This window comes from Limanda limanda, chromosome 12 (genome assembly GCF_963576545.1).
Source record: "Limanda limanda chromosome 12, fLimLim1.1, whole genome shotgun sequence".
Taxonomy (NCBI): domain Eukaryota; kingdom Metazoa; phylum Chordata; class Actinopteri; order Pleuronectiformes; family Pleuronectidae; genus Limanda; species Limanda limanda.
In genome coordinates this window covers 9345148-9362409 of record NC_083647.1, presented here as the reverse complement: position 1 = coordinate 9362409, position 17262 = coordinate 9345148, and the positions used below count along the sequence as shown (strand labels likewise).

The 17262-nt window shown below is 41.1% G+C and overlaps 1 protein-coding gene across 1 annotated transcript; it reads right to left on the bottom strand.

Annotated features, from left to right (window-relative positions):
• Positions 1–1634: 1634 nt before the first annotated feature.
• Positions 1635–10769, bottom strand: pabpc4 (poly(A) binding protein, cytoplasmic 4 (inducible form)). The gene is made up of 15 exons (XM_061083042.1): positions 10577–10769; positions 7895–8088; positions 6892–7007; positions 5842–5981; positions 5283–5377; positions 5064–5201; positions 4867–4962; positions 4132–4401; positions 3454–3544; positions 2736–2831; positions 2496–2626; positions 2314–2404; positions 2092–2222; positions 1881–2005; positions 1635–1791 (listed from the first exon to the last, which is right to left on the bottom strand). The coding sequence occupies exons 1-14, from the start codon at positions 10767–10769 to the stop codon at positions 1904–1906; spliced, it is 1884 nt and encodes a 627-aa protein (XP_060939025.1). The 3' UTR covers positions 1635–1791; positions 1881–1903.
• Positions 10770–17262: the final 6493 nt, after the last annotated feature.

The following is a 17262-nucleotide window of genomic DNA, read 5'->3' as shown; positions in this document are numbered from 1 at the left end:
AACTGAAAAATATAAAAAAATAACATCACCCAGAATGGCTCCTAATATGAAATCACTTCAAGACTTTTACACAATATTAAACTATAGAATATTATTTCTCTATATATATGTAGGGGCTCTGATGAGAAGTGAGTAATTTTGTGTCAATTGGACAGTTACAACAACTTTATTTTCACACTGATCAGTAGGTGGCGCTATGACCCTGAGGAAATATTGACACAGAGCTGTTCAGGCTTGGACTCTAATCATGAGACAGAAGTTTGGTGGTGATAGGAAAATGCATATCGTCTCCTTTGGAGAAGGATGAACCTTTGCCGTACCTCAATGTTTACACTGTTTGAGGAAATTAGGCTATTAAGGCTCTTAAGTTTATTGTGTCCAATAAGCAGTTTGACCTCTGACCTTTCCGTAAAACATGTGGAGAATATGGATAAAAACTGACTTTTTTTTAGATATTTCTACTGTAGACATGAAAACCAGAGAAAAAGGAATAAAAAAAACCTAGCAACCACATTTTTTCCCCCTAATAAATACTTGTAACGGAAGTATACAAATTCTTGTTTGACCAGCTTCATTAACAGTTTAAAAAATATGCCTCATATGAAAGTGGCATCATGCTTTGTTCGCTAAAGATTAAGCAGGATAATAGTCCCTTTATTTGGCGCTAAAGGTAAAAGTGTTCAACTCTATATTATCGCACAAGACATGTCATTACCGTCAACCAGCTCTACATCATCATCATTATCAATGAGCTTCTTCCCTCTGATCCTTTCAATGTGACAGAGGAGACTCTTTCCAGGAATCTGTAAAATTTTCAGAAAAATTCTACCTCCACTTCTCTGCAGGTTTTCCTTCCTTCCAACACTGATTCCATCTTTCTCGGCTCCCTGCTGCGATAACTGCTATATATCCCCACTGACCACTTGTCCTTCTGTCTGGCTGTCAGAAAATAACTATATACTGAATACACATGACATTATGAGCAAAAATGTTTCCACTCTGATTTGTCTACTTTATCCAAATGATGGAAAAATCTTATTTCTTACAAAAATTTCATACTCATGTTACCACACTGCAACACTTTTAGTTGAATGTAATTTGACCGAGGAACAATAAGGAATGACGAGATCTCTAATTTTTAAGTTAATAGATATTTATCCATGACAACATCGAGACTTAAATAATGAATTAGAAGCAATTCGAGATTACGAATTTAAGAGCCTAATATATAAAAATGCAAAAGTCAGACCTTTAAATCATGGTTATGATTATTACCTTGATGTTTCTAATTTAAGGATCAGTGACAATTTTTTTTTTTTACTTATCTTTCTGTCTTGAATGCGAAATACCTCTTTAAGAGGAAAACTTAAATACTATCTTTTCCACTTTAATGTCACTTTTATCAACCATCAGTCCAAAGGACTCCTGCTCAGCCAAAATAAAAATACAGTATGATATTTAATATTATATAACTTATGGCCTGACTATTCTGCCCATTACCCTGTAACACTAATGACTGTTTATCAGATAAACACACTTTCTTGAAACTGAACACAACAGGTTACATTCAAGGATTAAAATAACACAAGAGTGGTGACCTTGATGTATCATCCCTTTATTGAGAATACCCCAGACCAATGAAAACATGAGTCCTTCATTTCAAATCAAGTATCAAATGTCAAGCAAAGAAAAATAATTTTTCTTGGTTTTTAATTTTTGCATTATACTTCAGAAGGCTCTGGTGTTTGGAGTCAGCGTAGTGTTTCTCTTCCCATTGGCTTTTTCTTGGCCCTGAAACAAAGCAAACATTTTTCATTAGTGCCACGAAAACTCAAATATGCATGATCATGAATTGGTTTTCTGCTTGTGTATGATCATACCACTCCAATACAGCACACAGTCTTCAGGATGTGGCAGCAGCAGCAGTAGTAGCCATGGTGCCCACTTTTTGAGTGGCGTCTTTCTTTGCCTGATGGGCCTGAAGCACGGCGACAGCTTCGTCCACCTGCACAAAGAAATTGTAAAGTATCAAGTCACATTGGCAGTGTGCTAAACAGAGGACAGACCCTTCAGTGTGAGGTAGCCACGTACCTTTGAGCGCAGAGATTCATGAGACTCCAGCATATGCAGCAGTTCAGAGTTGTCGATCTCCAGCAGCATGCCAGTGATCTTACCCGCCAGGTTGGCATGCATTGACTGAATCAGAGGGAAAAGACGCTCCCCTATTTGGAAAATAAAAAGAAGGAGAATAAATCAGCTTATTGAAAAATGTCAACTAATATAAATAAATTCATTGTGAAATAGACGTCTTACCCAGCATCTGTTTCTGCTCCTGAGGGGGCGCTGCAGCCAGCATGGAGGATGTGAGGGGCTCCTGGCCCTGAACGTGCACAGCTGGCTGAGCCTGAATGAACACATAAAGAGGATGATAAAGACAAAAAAATTCAAATAATTTTCTGAAAGAGAGGATGTTTTGACTGATCTTTTGCACACACCTGCTGTAAGGCGTTCGGTTGCACCACTTGAGGGTTGGGGTTGCGGACGCCAGTGGCGTATTTGTAAGGAGGCATGGCTCTGGGGCCTGGGGCGCCCATAGAGGGACGAGGAGCCATGGACTGGCCAGCACCTAGTGGCGAGGAGAAGAAATGGGGCAAGATTTACACAGATTCTTGACAACTTTTACAGTATGGTGGTGTATGGTGATCTGTCTGCCTGCTTGCTATTGGTGAACACACCTCGTGGTCCCTGTGTGTTGTTATTAGGAGTCATGTGTCTCAGGTTGGCCCGAGGTCCTGGCTGACGCAGTGAGTTGGGGATCCCCTGGAAACCACCTGAGTGACAGAAGCATTAATGGACTCCATGTATAACTGTGCAGAAGTTTTGAAATGAATGATGAAGTTTGAGGAAACTAAGTTAGTGATAGGACCTAGTCAGACCTGGTATAGACATCCATCCTGAAAGATCCCATCACAAGTTGACAGTTCTAAGTTTGTCTGTTCACACCAATTGTGATCAGATCCCACTTTCCTGCTCTCCATGCAAATTAACACACAGGCATTTGTGTTCCTGAGGCCAAAGGATGTTTTTACCCAGTCTGAGTTTACAGGTGTGACGGATGACAAAATGTGAGTGTGTCTGTGTGAGCCAGTGAGCGAAAGAGAGCGGTAGGGAGAGAGAGGAGTCAGGAAGGCCCGAAGGAATCAACTGAGCTACGTGCAGCTTTGCTATGAAGAAAGATTTTACCCTTTAAATAAAAAGTATAAGTCCTTCTGTGGTGATCGGTGTCTTTTCAGACAACTAATATAATGTGGAGATCTGAGTGATGAGATTTCAGGAGGCATTGCAGATGCTTTGAGTGCGTTCAAACTTTATGGTTTGATCACATGGGACAGATTTTAATACCAAGTCTGAACGTGGTGATAGATGCATTGTCAATGAAAGCCAAACACTCACCTTGACCTCTACCACCTTGTTGCTGCCACCTGGGGTTGGGCCGCATTTGGGCCAGCTGATTTGGTGCATAATATGTAGTCCTATTCTGTGCCTGCTGGAGACAAGAAAGAACAGTGTCATCTAACAGCGTTAAACCACTGACATGACTACAGCATTTTACTGGAATAAAATAGAAACTGTGTTGAGGTATGATAACAGTTCAGAAGTTGGCCTGGTGACCTCAGGGACAAGCAATACAAAAACTTTATTTGGATAAGTTTGGGTGGAATTCTGAATTTAAATAAAGTATGTCAGCATATTTTGAATCCATTGTATCTAAGACTATCTCCCTGTCGAATCCAAAACCACAGCGATTAGTAATATAAATAAAACATTTTATTTGACATTATCTTTCTAGAAACCAAATGACACCCGACAATATATCATAAATAATTCCATATGGGATTTATGTTATGTATGGGAGACTGATCTAATCCGATGTGTCTTGAGTTGAGATTTAAGCAGTTTGATAGAGTCCAGTTGGCAGATGTGTGGTGGGAGAGACTTCCAGAGTCCTAGTCCAGAGCAACTGAAGGCTCTGGCTCCCACAGTAGTGATATTGAATGTGGAGACAGCAGCCTAGTCCCATAACCATTTAATGATTTTATGTAGCTACGATTCTGGTCAACTTGGTCACACCTGTGGCACTGCTGGCATGAAGTATCCGCTGGTGGGCTGGAACTGATTGATGATGGCATTAGCGGGCATGGCTCTCATGCCTGCGATACGCTGCATGTACTGATTGGTGAGGTGGGCCTTGCGCTCCTCTTTGCGCTGAGCCAGAGCCACGTAGAGAGGTTTGGAGCCAACGATCCGGCCGTTCATCTCGGTCACGGCCTTGGTGGCTTCTTCAGGGGAGGAGAAGCAGACGAAGCCGAAGCCTTTGGAGCGGCCCTCCTCCAGCATCACCTGAAATAAAGAGGGAGTGTGTCTGGGTAGATTCAAACACACACATTGTCTCATGCTGACCACTGCCCTCTCGCCTCCCGCTGCCAACATAGTTAAAGACACATCCCATCCTGGACATCAACTTTTAAAGTTGGGAAAAGGCTTCAGGTCTTAAAAACTGAAGCCTTAAAACCGAAGCCTTAAAAAAGTTTCAACCTCATGGCCATATGTATCCCAAACACTTCAATGACTTCACTGATATGATGTCTGGTGCAATATATGTTACATCTATGCCTTTTTTTATAAGAATATCCCTTTTTCTTTCAGTGAATTTCTCTCTTCTACTTTTTAATCTTTTTCCATTCATCCATCAATCCACTCACCCATCTATCTTCTCATCTACCCATCAATCTACCCATTTTGTATTGTATAAGTGTTTTATTTTGTAGCGGTGATGCATTGCATGGTTATACTGATTTTATTTACCTTGGCACTTGTGATGGATCCGAAAGGAGAGAACTCCTTACGCAGTTTCTCGTCATCTATGGTGTCGTCCAGGTTCTTAATGTACAGATTTACACCCTGAAAGGGAACAATCAACCATTAAGTTTCGTTGAAAAAAACATATCATCGAAGAAAAATATATAATAGTGACTGTATCCAACGTTTATGTTCCTGCTGACCTGATAACGACTGATCCTTTCTTGTTTCAGCATCTCAAACTTCCTCTTCAGCTCGTTCTGCCGCTCCATCTTCTTCTGCGCCCGCCCCACAAACACGGTCTTGCCATTGAGGTCAGTGCCGTTCATTTCCTCTACTGCCTTAAGATGAAGACAGAGTTATCAGAGGAACTTGCTAAGACATGAAAATACACTTTTCACATTTCCATGGGCCCAAAGTACCTGGTTAGCATCCTCGTGTTTCTCGTAACTAACAAATCCAAAGCCTCTGGATTTGCCAGTGGGGTCTGTCATCACTTTTACGCTGAGGGTTTTACCTGCACAGGCCAAAAAACGTGGACGAAAAACAAGAAGAAGTCTAGATTAGGGTTTTTAGGTAACAAGTGCAAACAGTTCTACAATGTACTGTCACCTTTTATTGTTTGTGAAAACTTTTTGTTCATCCTACCTGGTTTATCTATTTCGTTAGTCAATGCTTTTCATAAGATAAAACTGAATTTGATTCATCCGTGTATATATTTGAAGGATTGACTGAGTTGAGTGTTATTTTTTCATACATCGCATGTCGACTATATCTGTTAAACAATCGACACACTCTTCAGTCCCAAGTTCACAAGCTTTGTAGTTCATCATTATAAAGCATTTCAGGAACAAACCCAACACGTGCTTTTACTTTATAGACAACTTGCTAACGAGTTCTTTGAAGGTTTTCGCCATGACGGACATCAATACCCATGGACCAGTGAATATCTGTGTCAGATATGGATAAAAATCAATTTACCGTATTTCTCAAAAAACACCTTCAGCCGCTCATCGTCCATATCGTCCCCAAAGTTCTTGATGTAGACATTGGTAAACTCTTTGGCTCTGGCACCGAGTTCAGCCTCCCGTTCTTTGCGCGATTTGAAACGACCAACGAACCTGAAAATGGAGGGAGAGCAGCAAAACACACTCTCGTAAAACAGTCCTGAGAAACTTGAAAAGCAAACCAGGCTCCATCTCTTGTTCCGATCGAAAAAAACACTGGTCATCCGGGTGTCCAGCTTAAGAAGGCTCCGCACAGACCTGACCACGCAAGCACTATAGGTAAAGGTTCCTTTGACAATAAACATGGACGACATTTACAACGTCACAGCTACATTTCATCATCATTCCTGTAGTAAACATTGAAAAACAACCACATCAAACTTCTGTTAACATCACCAGAGGCAGGCAGATATGTTGGCATGCTACACAGTGACTACCATCAGAACTCTTGGTCCAAACTGGATGAGGAGGTGGATGGAGAAGGATGGAGAGACAGAGTCTCACAGTACAAAGGAAAGCTGAGGACGACCAAATGATCTTATATACCTTGCTACGACGACCTCTCCCCTTCTGCCATCCAGTATTGCATTCCTGCATTCGATCCATCACTAAAACACACAAGCGTGGTCATACACACACACACACAAACACTCCAAGACGGGTGACCAGCAGGTGGACAAATGGAAGTAACAAAAAAATGCATCTGGTAGGAAAGATTAGTAAAAGGTTGTAGAATTTTTAAAATTAAAAAAAAAAAATTCTTTATCAGTTTAGAGGTTATCTTCCTACTGGCAGTAGTGAGAAATGAGTTTATTAGTCAAATTATTCTCACACAAACTCTCCAACAGAAAAAAGACACGACAAGTCAGTTCACTCAACACAAGTGCAGGAACACACACGTCAGATTTATAAATGAGTAACAAAACGTATCGGAGGTTTATATCAGTCTGATCCACATAAGCTGTCGCCATCGCCTAATATTAATTAGGCATTAACATGTGCTCCTAGATGATCGGACACTCACACCTTGCGGTCATTCAGAAGCATCCCGTTCATCTTCTCAATGGCACGGTCAGCAGCGTCCTGGGTCTCGAAATGGACGAAGGCATAGCCCTTGGAACCATTTTCATCACACACAACCTGGAGAGTGGAAAGACACACTGTATAGGTGAATATGCCAACATGCAGGTAGTTCCTGAACCTTAAAAGATTTATAATGAGACATTTTGTGAAATGTGTTTGATCACTTTCTTGCAGAGATTTAGATGAGAAGATTAATACCACACTCACTTCTGTGCGCTAAAATAGGAAGCTACAGTCAGCAGGCGGATAGCTTAGCTTAGCATAAAGACAAAGGTAACAAACTGGGGAAATCTATTTCCCCAGCGGCCGGAAATTCCAAAATTAAAAATAAAGAAAAAATCAAATAACATAGAGAGATAAATGCAGGAATATAAATGTCTTTCTTATGTATTTTTTTTAATTTATTTTTGCCTTTATTTTATTTATATATATTATCAAGTCATTCAATGGGGCCAGCTGTGTATGTAGTATGTATAAATAAATAAATAAATAAGTGACCTTTTCACCATTAAAAAGTTTTTGTTATTATTTACTTATTTATCTATTATATTTTATACATTTAATTATGTATTTTTGGATGTATTTTGTATATTATTGAGTCATTTAGTTATTTCTTAGTTTGTAATTATGGCAGTTTTGGTCTTCAATAGAAAACCACTTGCAGAAAACAGAACCCATAGGAATGTCTAATTATGTTTTGGTTGTTTTGAGTCCATACTGAAATGTAGCAAATAATGTGAATTAAAGAAAGATGTCTGAGAGAGTGGGAATTAAACAACAACCATAACCCCATTAAAACAACATTATGGATGGAGTCAGGTTACCCTTGTTCTCCTGTTTCCGGTCTTTATGCTAAGCTAACAGATAGCTTTTGAGCAGGATAGGAAAGTGGGATCATTCCCCTCATTTAAAGTCCCCCGCTGACGCTTAGGGGAAACTTCTACCTTGCAGGAGAGGATGTTGCCGAAGGCGGAGAAGGTGTCGTACAGGGCCTTGTTGTCAATGGTCTTGTCGAGGTTCTTGATGAACACGTTGCCCACTCCAGACTTCCTGAGGGAGGGGTCTCTCTGGGACCACATGATTCTGATGGGCTTCCCTTTAACCACGTCAAAGTTCATGGTGTCCAGGGCTCTCTCAGCTGGGGGAGGAGGGTCAGAGGGGCGGAGGGAAAGGTCATGGGGGACTGTTTACACAGAGACAAGAGTCTGAAAACATATCAGTTACTGATATGATGCAACATATCATGCTTTCATCGTTCGTAGTAAAAACAAATTTCTATTCTGACCGTCCCATTGTGCAACAGTGACTAGAATGCAGCCATGTGCTTTACACTAATAACAACAGCCCCAAAATAATAAAATTCCTGGACATGTAACATGAGGCAACTATTAAAATAGTTTGTCCTCCTGGGCTGTGTGTGCCACAATGGAGGATCCCTGCCAGCCCGTTTACAGAGTACGCACAGATACTGCAGTCGACTATGAGGCTGACAAGTTCTCTGTGAGCAGCTGGGACATGTGGTATGGGGCAGCTGCAGTCAGCAAGCACATGGCCCCTGTACTGTGACTCAACACATGCTGCTAGGCAGCATCCCACCTATGGGCCAGTTACAGTGGAAGAACCTTAGACAACAGCATCAGAAATAGTGTGTTTCAGGTTTGTCTTTATAGCTTTTCACTGTCTATTGCTTTAATTATCACACAGGCTCTTAATGTCCACGTTGGCACAAATACCAAACACCCTTTTGTTCAGTCACTCCACAGTAACACACACACACAAACGCAGGCCGGGCTATCCAGCTAAAAGTGTCTGGTAAACAAAACGGAGCTGCCTTGCGTCTGCTGGCATCAGCAGTTTGGCTCACAATTGTACTTTACAACCCATGTGCTCAGAGAAGTTGTGTGTGTGTCTGTTCGAGTGCGTGTGTGCATCACTGTCAAACATGGAAAGTTCCTCTATGGAATACAAGATGAGTGTTTTTGGATTACATGATCCCATTTAGAAAGATGTACGCTGAAATAGTCAGTGTTGTTAAATGTTTCTTTCTGTCATTTAATAGGTAAAGTATTATGGGCAGGCAGATTTCCGGTTGCTCAGATAGAAGCTCTATATTTAGAGAGGGGTCCTGAGAGGTATGTGCTGGTGAGGAGTGTGAGAGGAGCACTCTGTACCATCGATCGCAAAGAGACATATTCAACAGGAATTCTTAGATGTGTAACACCAAGTCTCTGGAGTGTTCACATGTATGATATGTAAAATAAAGACAATTGGCTGCATGAAGTCATCTGTAGTGACCAGTCACCGCTCTTGGTTCACAAACCATCTCATCATTATTTGTGTTTTAACGCCTATAGACCCACAGACACGTGCATGGTTTGGACACCATCTAAATACCCAGAAGCCCCCTTCCCCCACTTCACATCTAAACCTCCCAAGAACAAATGGTGTCTTCTCACTCAAGGCCTTTCACAGCGAGTGAGACCATCTCACTGGGAGTGAGCTGGTTGTAAACCATCATTAATCCAGCTGTTGGGAGCCGACGTGAGCACAGAGAAGTTGTCACAGGTGTTGATACGCGACCACAGAAGAAAAAAAAAGGGTCCAGACAAAGTCAACATTATCACCAGGCCACTGACGGCAACACAACCACCTGCTACAACTGCTCAATGTTCAATACCACTGGTTGTACATGGACAACCCTCCGAATAAAGGCACTTCGTACATGTGGCATCAGGTCCTAATAGATCAAGAATTAGCCTGGATTAAGATTCAACTAATCACCAACCAGTTAGAAAATGAACCTGGGAGTAAATCAAACTGGTTTATCAATCAGACCATACAGTAGGTTATTATTCAGCTGTGCTCGTCCCGTTTTCTCACACTCAGTGGAAATATGGCAGCGGCGTGCAGTGGGAATTAGTTTCACTCTGCCTTAAAATAGGAGCAGAAATGGGTCAGTTTGGGCAGAACGCGAAAGATCAACCAGGATAAACGTCTGTATTTCAGCTTTTCTGTTGACTTTAAAGCATAAGTCAAACACTACATTGGTTCGGGGCTGGGACAACCGCAGTGACATATATTTCCAGCAGTACACAAGAAGTGGGACAACCAGGCACATGAACTGCAAGTGACTGAGCTAATTTTCCAAAACTCCAGCAGATTAACTATCGTTTTCGGTTGTTGATTCACTGAAGATGAAGAGAATTTGTTGAAGAATAGAGTCAAAGACAAAAATGGACACATGATAATTAGGTCGATATATAAATCTTGTGATATTGGGTTATGCAATTGTGTTACAGCAGTAAGGTAATGTGCGATCATGGGTAAGTTTAGCCTATTTATTTGGACTGTAGTAGGCTATACATTTGGATGAGGTAAATGTGCAATTCAGACTATACAGTATTTTTGATGGATCTATCCAGTTATTATTGTGTGTGCAAACATGTTTTGACAGATAAATCTAATCTATCATTATTGTTGCATGCTGTTATGTTGACAGTTTGAGGCTTGACATTGAAAGCATATGGTGACATTGTCAACATTGGAGGGGTTCATGCTTCTCTGCCTTTTCTATACAGGTGTGTACAGCAGACACACACACACGGGGACAGGACATGTCCTCTTACCGTCTGCAGGCTGGGAGAAGTTGACATACGCGTACCCCAGGGATCGCCGGGTGATCATGTCTCGACAGACCCGGATAGAGAGCACCGGTCCGGCAGGGCTGAACTTCTCGTACAGCATCGCCTCGGTGATGTCCGGGTGCAGGTCGCCCACGTAGAGAGAAGCCATCGGATAACTCCCGGTGGCTGTGTTCATTCCTCGGACGTGACTCAGTTAAAATGAAGCTTCTCTCGAACAGAAAATGATCATTCAAAAAAAGCCGATATGAAGGAGTCCGGAGTGCGGTTTTCTCGTCAGAATAAAGACTGGGAGGTCTGTGGCTGTCTGATCCAGCCCGGTGACGAAAACTTTAAATAAAAGAAAAAAGAAAAATCTGAATTGAAAAAGAAAATAAAAAATAAATCCCGAACTATTCCGATTCCTCCTTGTTTTTTTTTTGTTTGTTTTTTTAAAGACGCCAACGTCGGGATAAGCCCGAGGCCTCTTGTTTACGATATTTTTTTAAATTACAATTTTTTACGATTTTTTTAAAGCGTTTGTTTCAAGTATTTCTTGTTCTTGTTTTTATTTAGATTTTGTAGTTATTTTGTATTTTGTATTTTTTTTATATTTTAAAGTTTTTTTGTCTAGCACGGTGAGTTAGACACTCACGGTTGTTTTGTGGTCGTTGAAAGAGACTGCGGGAGGGAAGCGTGGGCACTTTATACAGAGAGAGAGGTGCGGAGGAAACAGGGGCCGGGGTCTCACACACACACACACACACACACACACACACACACACGCACAGTGTAAAAGAGAGAGAGCACACTCCACCGTCCCAACTACTCAGCCCTGCTCCCCACAGCGACATCTAAGAGGAAATGCACCCTGAAAACTGCTTATTCATGCTAAACAGGACGACTGAACAGTGGAAGAACAGTTAAATAATGAAATTAATACTGTCAAAAAAAGACGTTAAGCTAGTGTACATTTTTTATGAGTGGAAATCTAATTTGCTTCTTAAAACCATATACATTCGACCTTATACAAAAATGTGCAATGTGTTTTACATGAGAATGTGGTTTAGAAAATAAGCCTCATTATCATATCATTCCTTTAAGCTTTACAATATTTAGCTTTATGTCCATTTTATCTTTACAATTGTACCTGATGTACAGTTGAATATTATTCAATAAAATAAAGATTGATTAAGTGAAAACTTTAAGTGAAGTCAAAGCATCTTGTTCACTGCCTGATGGCTGGCTGCAGTTTAGTCCATACATAGACCTGCTCCTTCATGTAATAGGATGGGAATGGACCAGAATAAAAAGTCAAAGTTCTCAGAGACGACCTCTGTCATTTTGGGTATAGTGTGTATCATGCTAATGTTGCGTATCATGCTAAAGACATTTTTCTCTAGCGTGTTTGGTTTTAATTACCTATGCTGAGGGGGTTATGTTTATCAGTTGGGGTTACTTAAACAAAAAAAACCCGACAGGATTGATAACCACAGAACTTGGAAGGATGCAGTGCGGGTCCGTAAGTAACCCATTGAGTTCTGGTGCAGATTTTAACATTGCAATAATAGCCGTTTTGGGGGAATTTATTGATTTCCCATGGAATTATTCATGGAGGTGGGTGAAAAAGGAAACATGTATTTGTACAGGACAGATATTTATTAATGGGGGAATGGTTTGTGCAGATTGAATTTAAGGGGACTGTTGGGCCCTGGTGGAGGTATAAGCTGCACTGAGTGCCATTCTTAGTTAATGTTTTAAAAACATCACGGCACACAGCTGAAAGTGACTCGAGCTGTGTATTGACCGGACCTCAATACTGCAACTCTACCCCCCCCCCCCCCCCCAAATGTTGCAGACTCGGGCTGATATGTGCAAGATGGCAACGTTTGTAATTGGGATTTCCAAGTTTAATTCATGAGTAGTGGGAGGAAAAGGAGCTGCATCAGCCATCTTCATATCCAATCTGTTCAAAACCAAAAGTTTGGAATGACACTTAATAAAGAAAGTCCAGAATATTGCTCAACAGTTTATTACATTAAACTACAATTATAAAAATAGATGTAATTATTCTGCTTTGTCCATCCTCCTGAGGAGAAGAGAATATAAATTAGTAGCTTCTACAATGACATTACAAAAATATACAATATTTCCATGTTTCCATACCTCAGCAGATCTAGGAAGGCGGAGCGCAGCCCCTTCTGTCCGGGCTCCTGTTTTCTTTTAGACCCATCCATCCCACATCCTCTAGTTCCACCTTTTCCCTCTTCAGGCTCCACCGCCTCTTCCTCATAACTCAGTGTCTGTGTCCCATCTGTGCCTTTGGAGAACTCAAGTTTTGAGCGAATTATTGGTTTGACATAATTTGTTGGTTTTTCGGGCGTCACGGCTGCGTCTGCCTGCATTTGAGCCGGCTCATCTTCCAATTGGTCAAAATGAACCCGGTCAAGGTCATTTACAGTCGCCTCAGCCAGCAGAATGATGTCGACTTGTGGAACGTCTGGGCCAAACACTGTAGAGCTTCCAGGCCATGTTTGTCTTGGAGAATCCTCTGCGAAAGCTGGAATCAACCATCCGTCATCCATTACAGGAAGCTTCAGATTCAGTAATGAAGAGTCAATTTTTTGTCCATTGAGATTTTGACCTTCGATCTGGTTTATGGGGAGATTTGAAGGTTGTGGCGCATGAAGGTCATTTGAAAATGTGTCTCTTGCCTTGAACCGATTTGTCAAACCGTCTTCAGTCTGCTGCAGTTGTCCAGGCAGCCAAAGGGTCAGTCTGGCTGCAGGGTCCTGACTCACCATGACTACACCCTGTGGAGGTGACGAGACCTTGCTTCTTGATCGAGAAGCACCAGGAATGATTGAATCTCCTGTGACTGCAGCGTCAGACTGCATGGAGTTGATAACGGGGGCAGAGGGCTTTTTTTGTGGTTCAGGGACCTCGTGTTCTGAGCTCATCTCAATATCCTTGTCCACAATGACCAATGGACCAATGCTGAGTGTAGCCCTGATCTGATCTGAAATGACATGAGGCCCCAAGTTAAGAAATACCCCCAAATATTAATTATTGCATGTTAAAAATAGCACTGACCTGCAGGATGGGGCCTCACTGACAGGGCTTTACACTTTGAGCTGCAGCACTCGCATACCTCAACGTCTCCACCGAGGTCTTCCCACCTGACATGAGAACATTTTAGAAGTCATGGTAAAGCAACAGAATACAACTGTGTTTATATTTTTGTTAGTGGATGAGTATTGTACCTAGACTGGAGTAAGTTGTAGTTGCAGGATTTAGAGTCATGAGTGACACCCTGTTGTGAGAGGATCACGCTGCAGTGAACATAGAGCTTCAAGGAGGGGGAAAAGATAAATAAAGAGTTAATAAGGTCACTCAGTTGAACAGCAGAAACCTGAGGCCTGTCAGGGAAATCATATAACTAGAATGGCACTTAATATAATTTATACCTCGACCAAGGCCCAAGTGTTCCCTTAAATTAAAAGCCATTGAGCTATAGGTCCACACCACATGTCTAACCTACACAATGGTGTAGCCTCTATACAGCCTTCACTCATAAATCCATATTTGAATCGCACACCCTCATTGATAGCAACCCCCTAAATGTTTGAAGTTGAAAAAAAACTTTTTTTTTAAAAAACACCTGCCAGTTGAAGGCAAGAATTTTTTTTTAATATATATATATATATATTCCTTGATCCTCACCCCTATCCGCAATAAGATTTAATGCATTTTCCACTGACATATCCTTCACCACGTTTCATTGTCATCCATCTAGTAGTTTTTATATAATCCTGTTAGACAAAACGGCCTCCTTAGTGGATGTAAGAGTATCACTTAATATTGTTGTCAAAGCTGTAGGTTATATCTGAACTATAGATCGGAAGAAATGCCTTGAAATATGCATTTGGGGCATCCGATAAGTCACCTTTTTATGCTTAGGGGCATGACTTTCTGGTCAATTTAAGTTTTAGATTTTCTCTTTAGGTGGATTATTTAAAGAAATAGTTCAGAAAATGTTTGACTATCACACAGGTAAAAACAAAAAAAAGGACTCACCTCAGAAATGAGATATGATGTGTTCAGAGCTAAATTGACCACATCCCTTCTGCTGGAGGCCACAAACTGTGCGACAGGATGAGGAGAACCCAGTGGGGCTGTGCACCTGCCACAGATATTGAAAATTTAGACACACAGTGGAGTGCTGATGACCTGACAAGCTGGATGCTCACCCTTTGTTCATTATGACTGCATGCCGGGGTTTACTCCGAGGCTCCGGGGTCGCAGAGACGAAGCAGGACTGGATGAAAAGCTGCTGATCAGGTGTAGTTTGGGCAGACACCTGCAGGTTGATAACTTGGCCTCTTTCATAGACATTTGACTCCGTGACACTGGTCCAGGAAGCTACAGGAAACAGTAAAAACTCAGTGTTTGCAAATGAAATCCCCAATGTAACAGCATCACAACAGGTTATGTTTTCGTCTGCCTGTTTGTGTTGTTTTATTAGCAGGATAACACTAAATCTACTGACCTCATGATTTTTATACAAAAAAGTTGTGGAGGGGTGGAGCATTACACAAGGAAGACGCATTAAAATTTGGTGCGGATCAACATCAGAGGGCACCCCCATTTTCTTTAACATTGTGAGAGGGTGTTTAACATGTTCCCTGATTCACCAGGGATTAATCCGTGGATATTGATTAAGGAAGATCAAAAATGTTGTGCAATTTGGTGCAGAACTAATACATTTTGAATTAAAATGTAATTTCATAAGGGGACGAGTCATTACTCACATGTCACAACTTTGATATTGAATCGCCTGCTGTTCTCAGAAGGTGCCACTGAGTCTGACGAGCTTGGAGGAACATACGACCTGTAAAGACATGCAGTTTATCTTTAGTATGCGTATTTTAGCAATCACCATCAGATGGCTCTGGTTGCTCACCTCTTTGGGATGCAGGAGACGTGTACCGTGGAAGGAGTTTGCCACCAGGGGGCAAGTGGTTTTTTGAGATTAATATGGATGGTGTTGGCAAACATCACCAAACCATTATGCATCTGCAAGACAAGAGGGAGGGTTCGGAGAAAGCCTCACAAAGAATTGCTGAAAGTAAGAGGAGAATCTGGTCAACTCACTGCAAGTGTGGTTCCGCACTCGTCCACGCTGTAAGTGAAGACAAATTGGTTTGGTCGCTCTCTGTTGCTATAGCAGCCATCACCCAACTGAATCTCCTCTGCGGTCAACATGGCACCGTTGGACCTCTTATCCACCAGCACAGTGAGCTGAGACTGATCACAGAACACCTGCACTCTGGGAACGTTCAGGATGGGAGGAAGGTCAGCGAGCAGGTGGAAGTCAGGGCCGCGGGTTCGCCAGGAGCTGAAGATGGTGTCGTACGGAAAGAAATCCAAGTTTCTCTCAAATGACAAAGGCTCGAGATCATCAGGTAATCCTGGATAATCCCGGGAGAGCGTGGCATCATGCCTATTTATGATCACTGAGTGAACAGAGACAAGATGTCCAACAAAAATGCTAACAAAGGTCCCAAACAGCCCCATTTCAGAGCTCAGAGTGGACCAAGCTGAGTGACTCTACAGCCACATGTGGGACCTAAATGAGAGCAGAAACAGAACGAAAAGCTGCTGGCAATCACCCTGATGAGGCTGATGTGCTGCATTCATGTGAATCTGAAATCTCCACACCAGTGTAACCTGCAATGCTTCATCATTTTTCTGTATATTATTATCATACAAAAGTAATTCACAAATTTTAAAATAAAATGACAAAAAACAATACCAAGGACAAGGCTTTTTCATGTCATTCCTGACTGCAAATATATTAAATACTCTGCTACAAAGTAGAAGGAACCAGGGAGATAGCTGTTAAATTGTGAATGCCTATATGCCTCTCAGAGGCAATCAAAATTGCTATGTAAACTAGTTGTATGTGTCTACTTTAAAATTGTGTCGCTGTTAATTTTACAACCCAAACAGAAAATTCACAGTTAAGTCCTGAAACACCAGAATTAAAATGTTCCAGATCGCCCTATAGTCTGGGTTAGTTTTACCTGGGGTCAAATGTAACATTAGGATATACAAATAACACATAATATATTGATTAGTCTAAGATAAATAATGTAAATTCATATCTTAACAGTGTCAACAAATGATCAAGTCACAAATAAATCGGACTTTGCAACCTGCTGAATAACTTAAATAACTTGACTTTGCAACATGCCATTTATCATTATTTTAAAAAAGATCATAAATATATCTATAAATAAATAAAATTATGTATCTAATAGGCTACTTGAGAAAACATATTTTTATTTATATGGTTCACAATTACATTTCCCATGTTTTAAATCTTTTTCTCTGGAATAAGAAGAAGAAGAGTCAACTCAAGAAGCTCAAGCTTTGTGCAGATATCCATCAGACTCATGAAAGGCTGATCTATTGTTTTAACACTATGCATGTTGATTACTCTTTGGATGTTCGAAAATTGTATATTGTGTTTTGTATGTTGCATGTGGTATTCTGTATGTTGTACTGTATGTGGTATATTGTATGTTTTATGTGGTATGCAGTATATTGTATGAGGTTGTACTATATCAGGACGATATGCACTGATGCTTTTACACAAATGAAATGGATAAATAAAGGTAATTGAATCA

Excerpts from the sequence above, each read along its gene's own strand:
- pabpc4 (XM_061083042.1), bottom strand. The coding sequence starts at position 10,769 with ATGAACACAGCCACCGGGAGTTATCCGATGGCTTCTCTCTACGTGGGC. Across the intron at positions 5,378-5,841 it reads GGTGTTTTTTGAGAAATACG|GTAAAACCCTCAGCGTAAAA; the intron begins GTAAATTGATTT and ends TGGCCTGTGCAG. Across the intron at positions 5,202-5,282 it reads AACACGAGGATGCTAACCAG|GCAGTAGAGGAAATGAACGG; the intron begins GTACTTTGGGCC and ends CTTCATCTTAAG.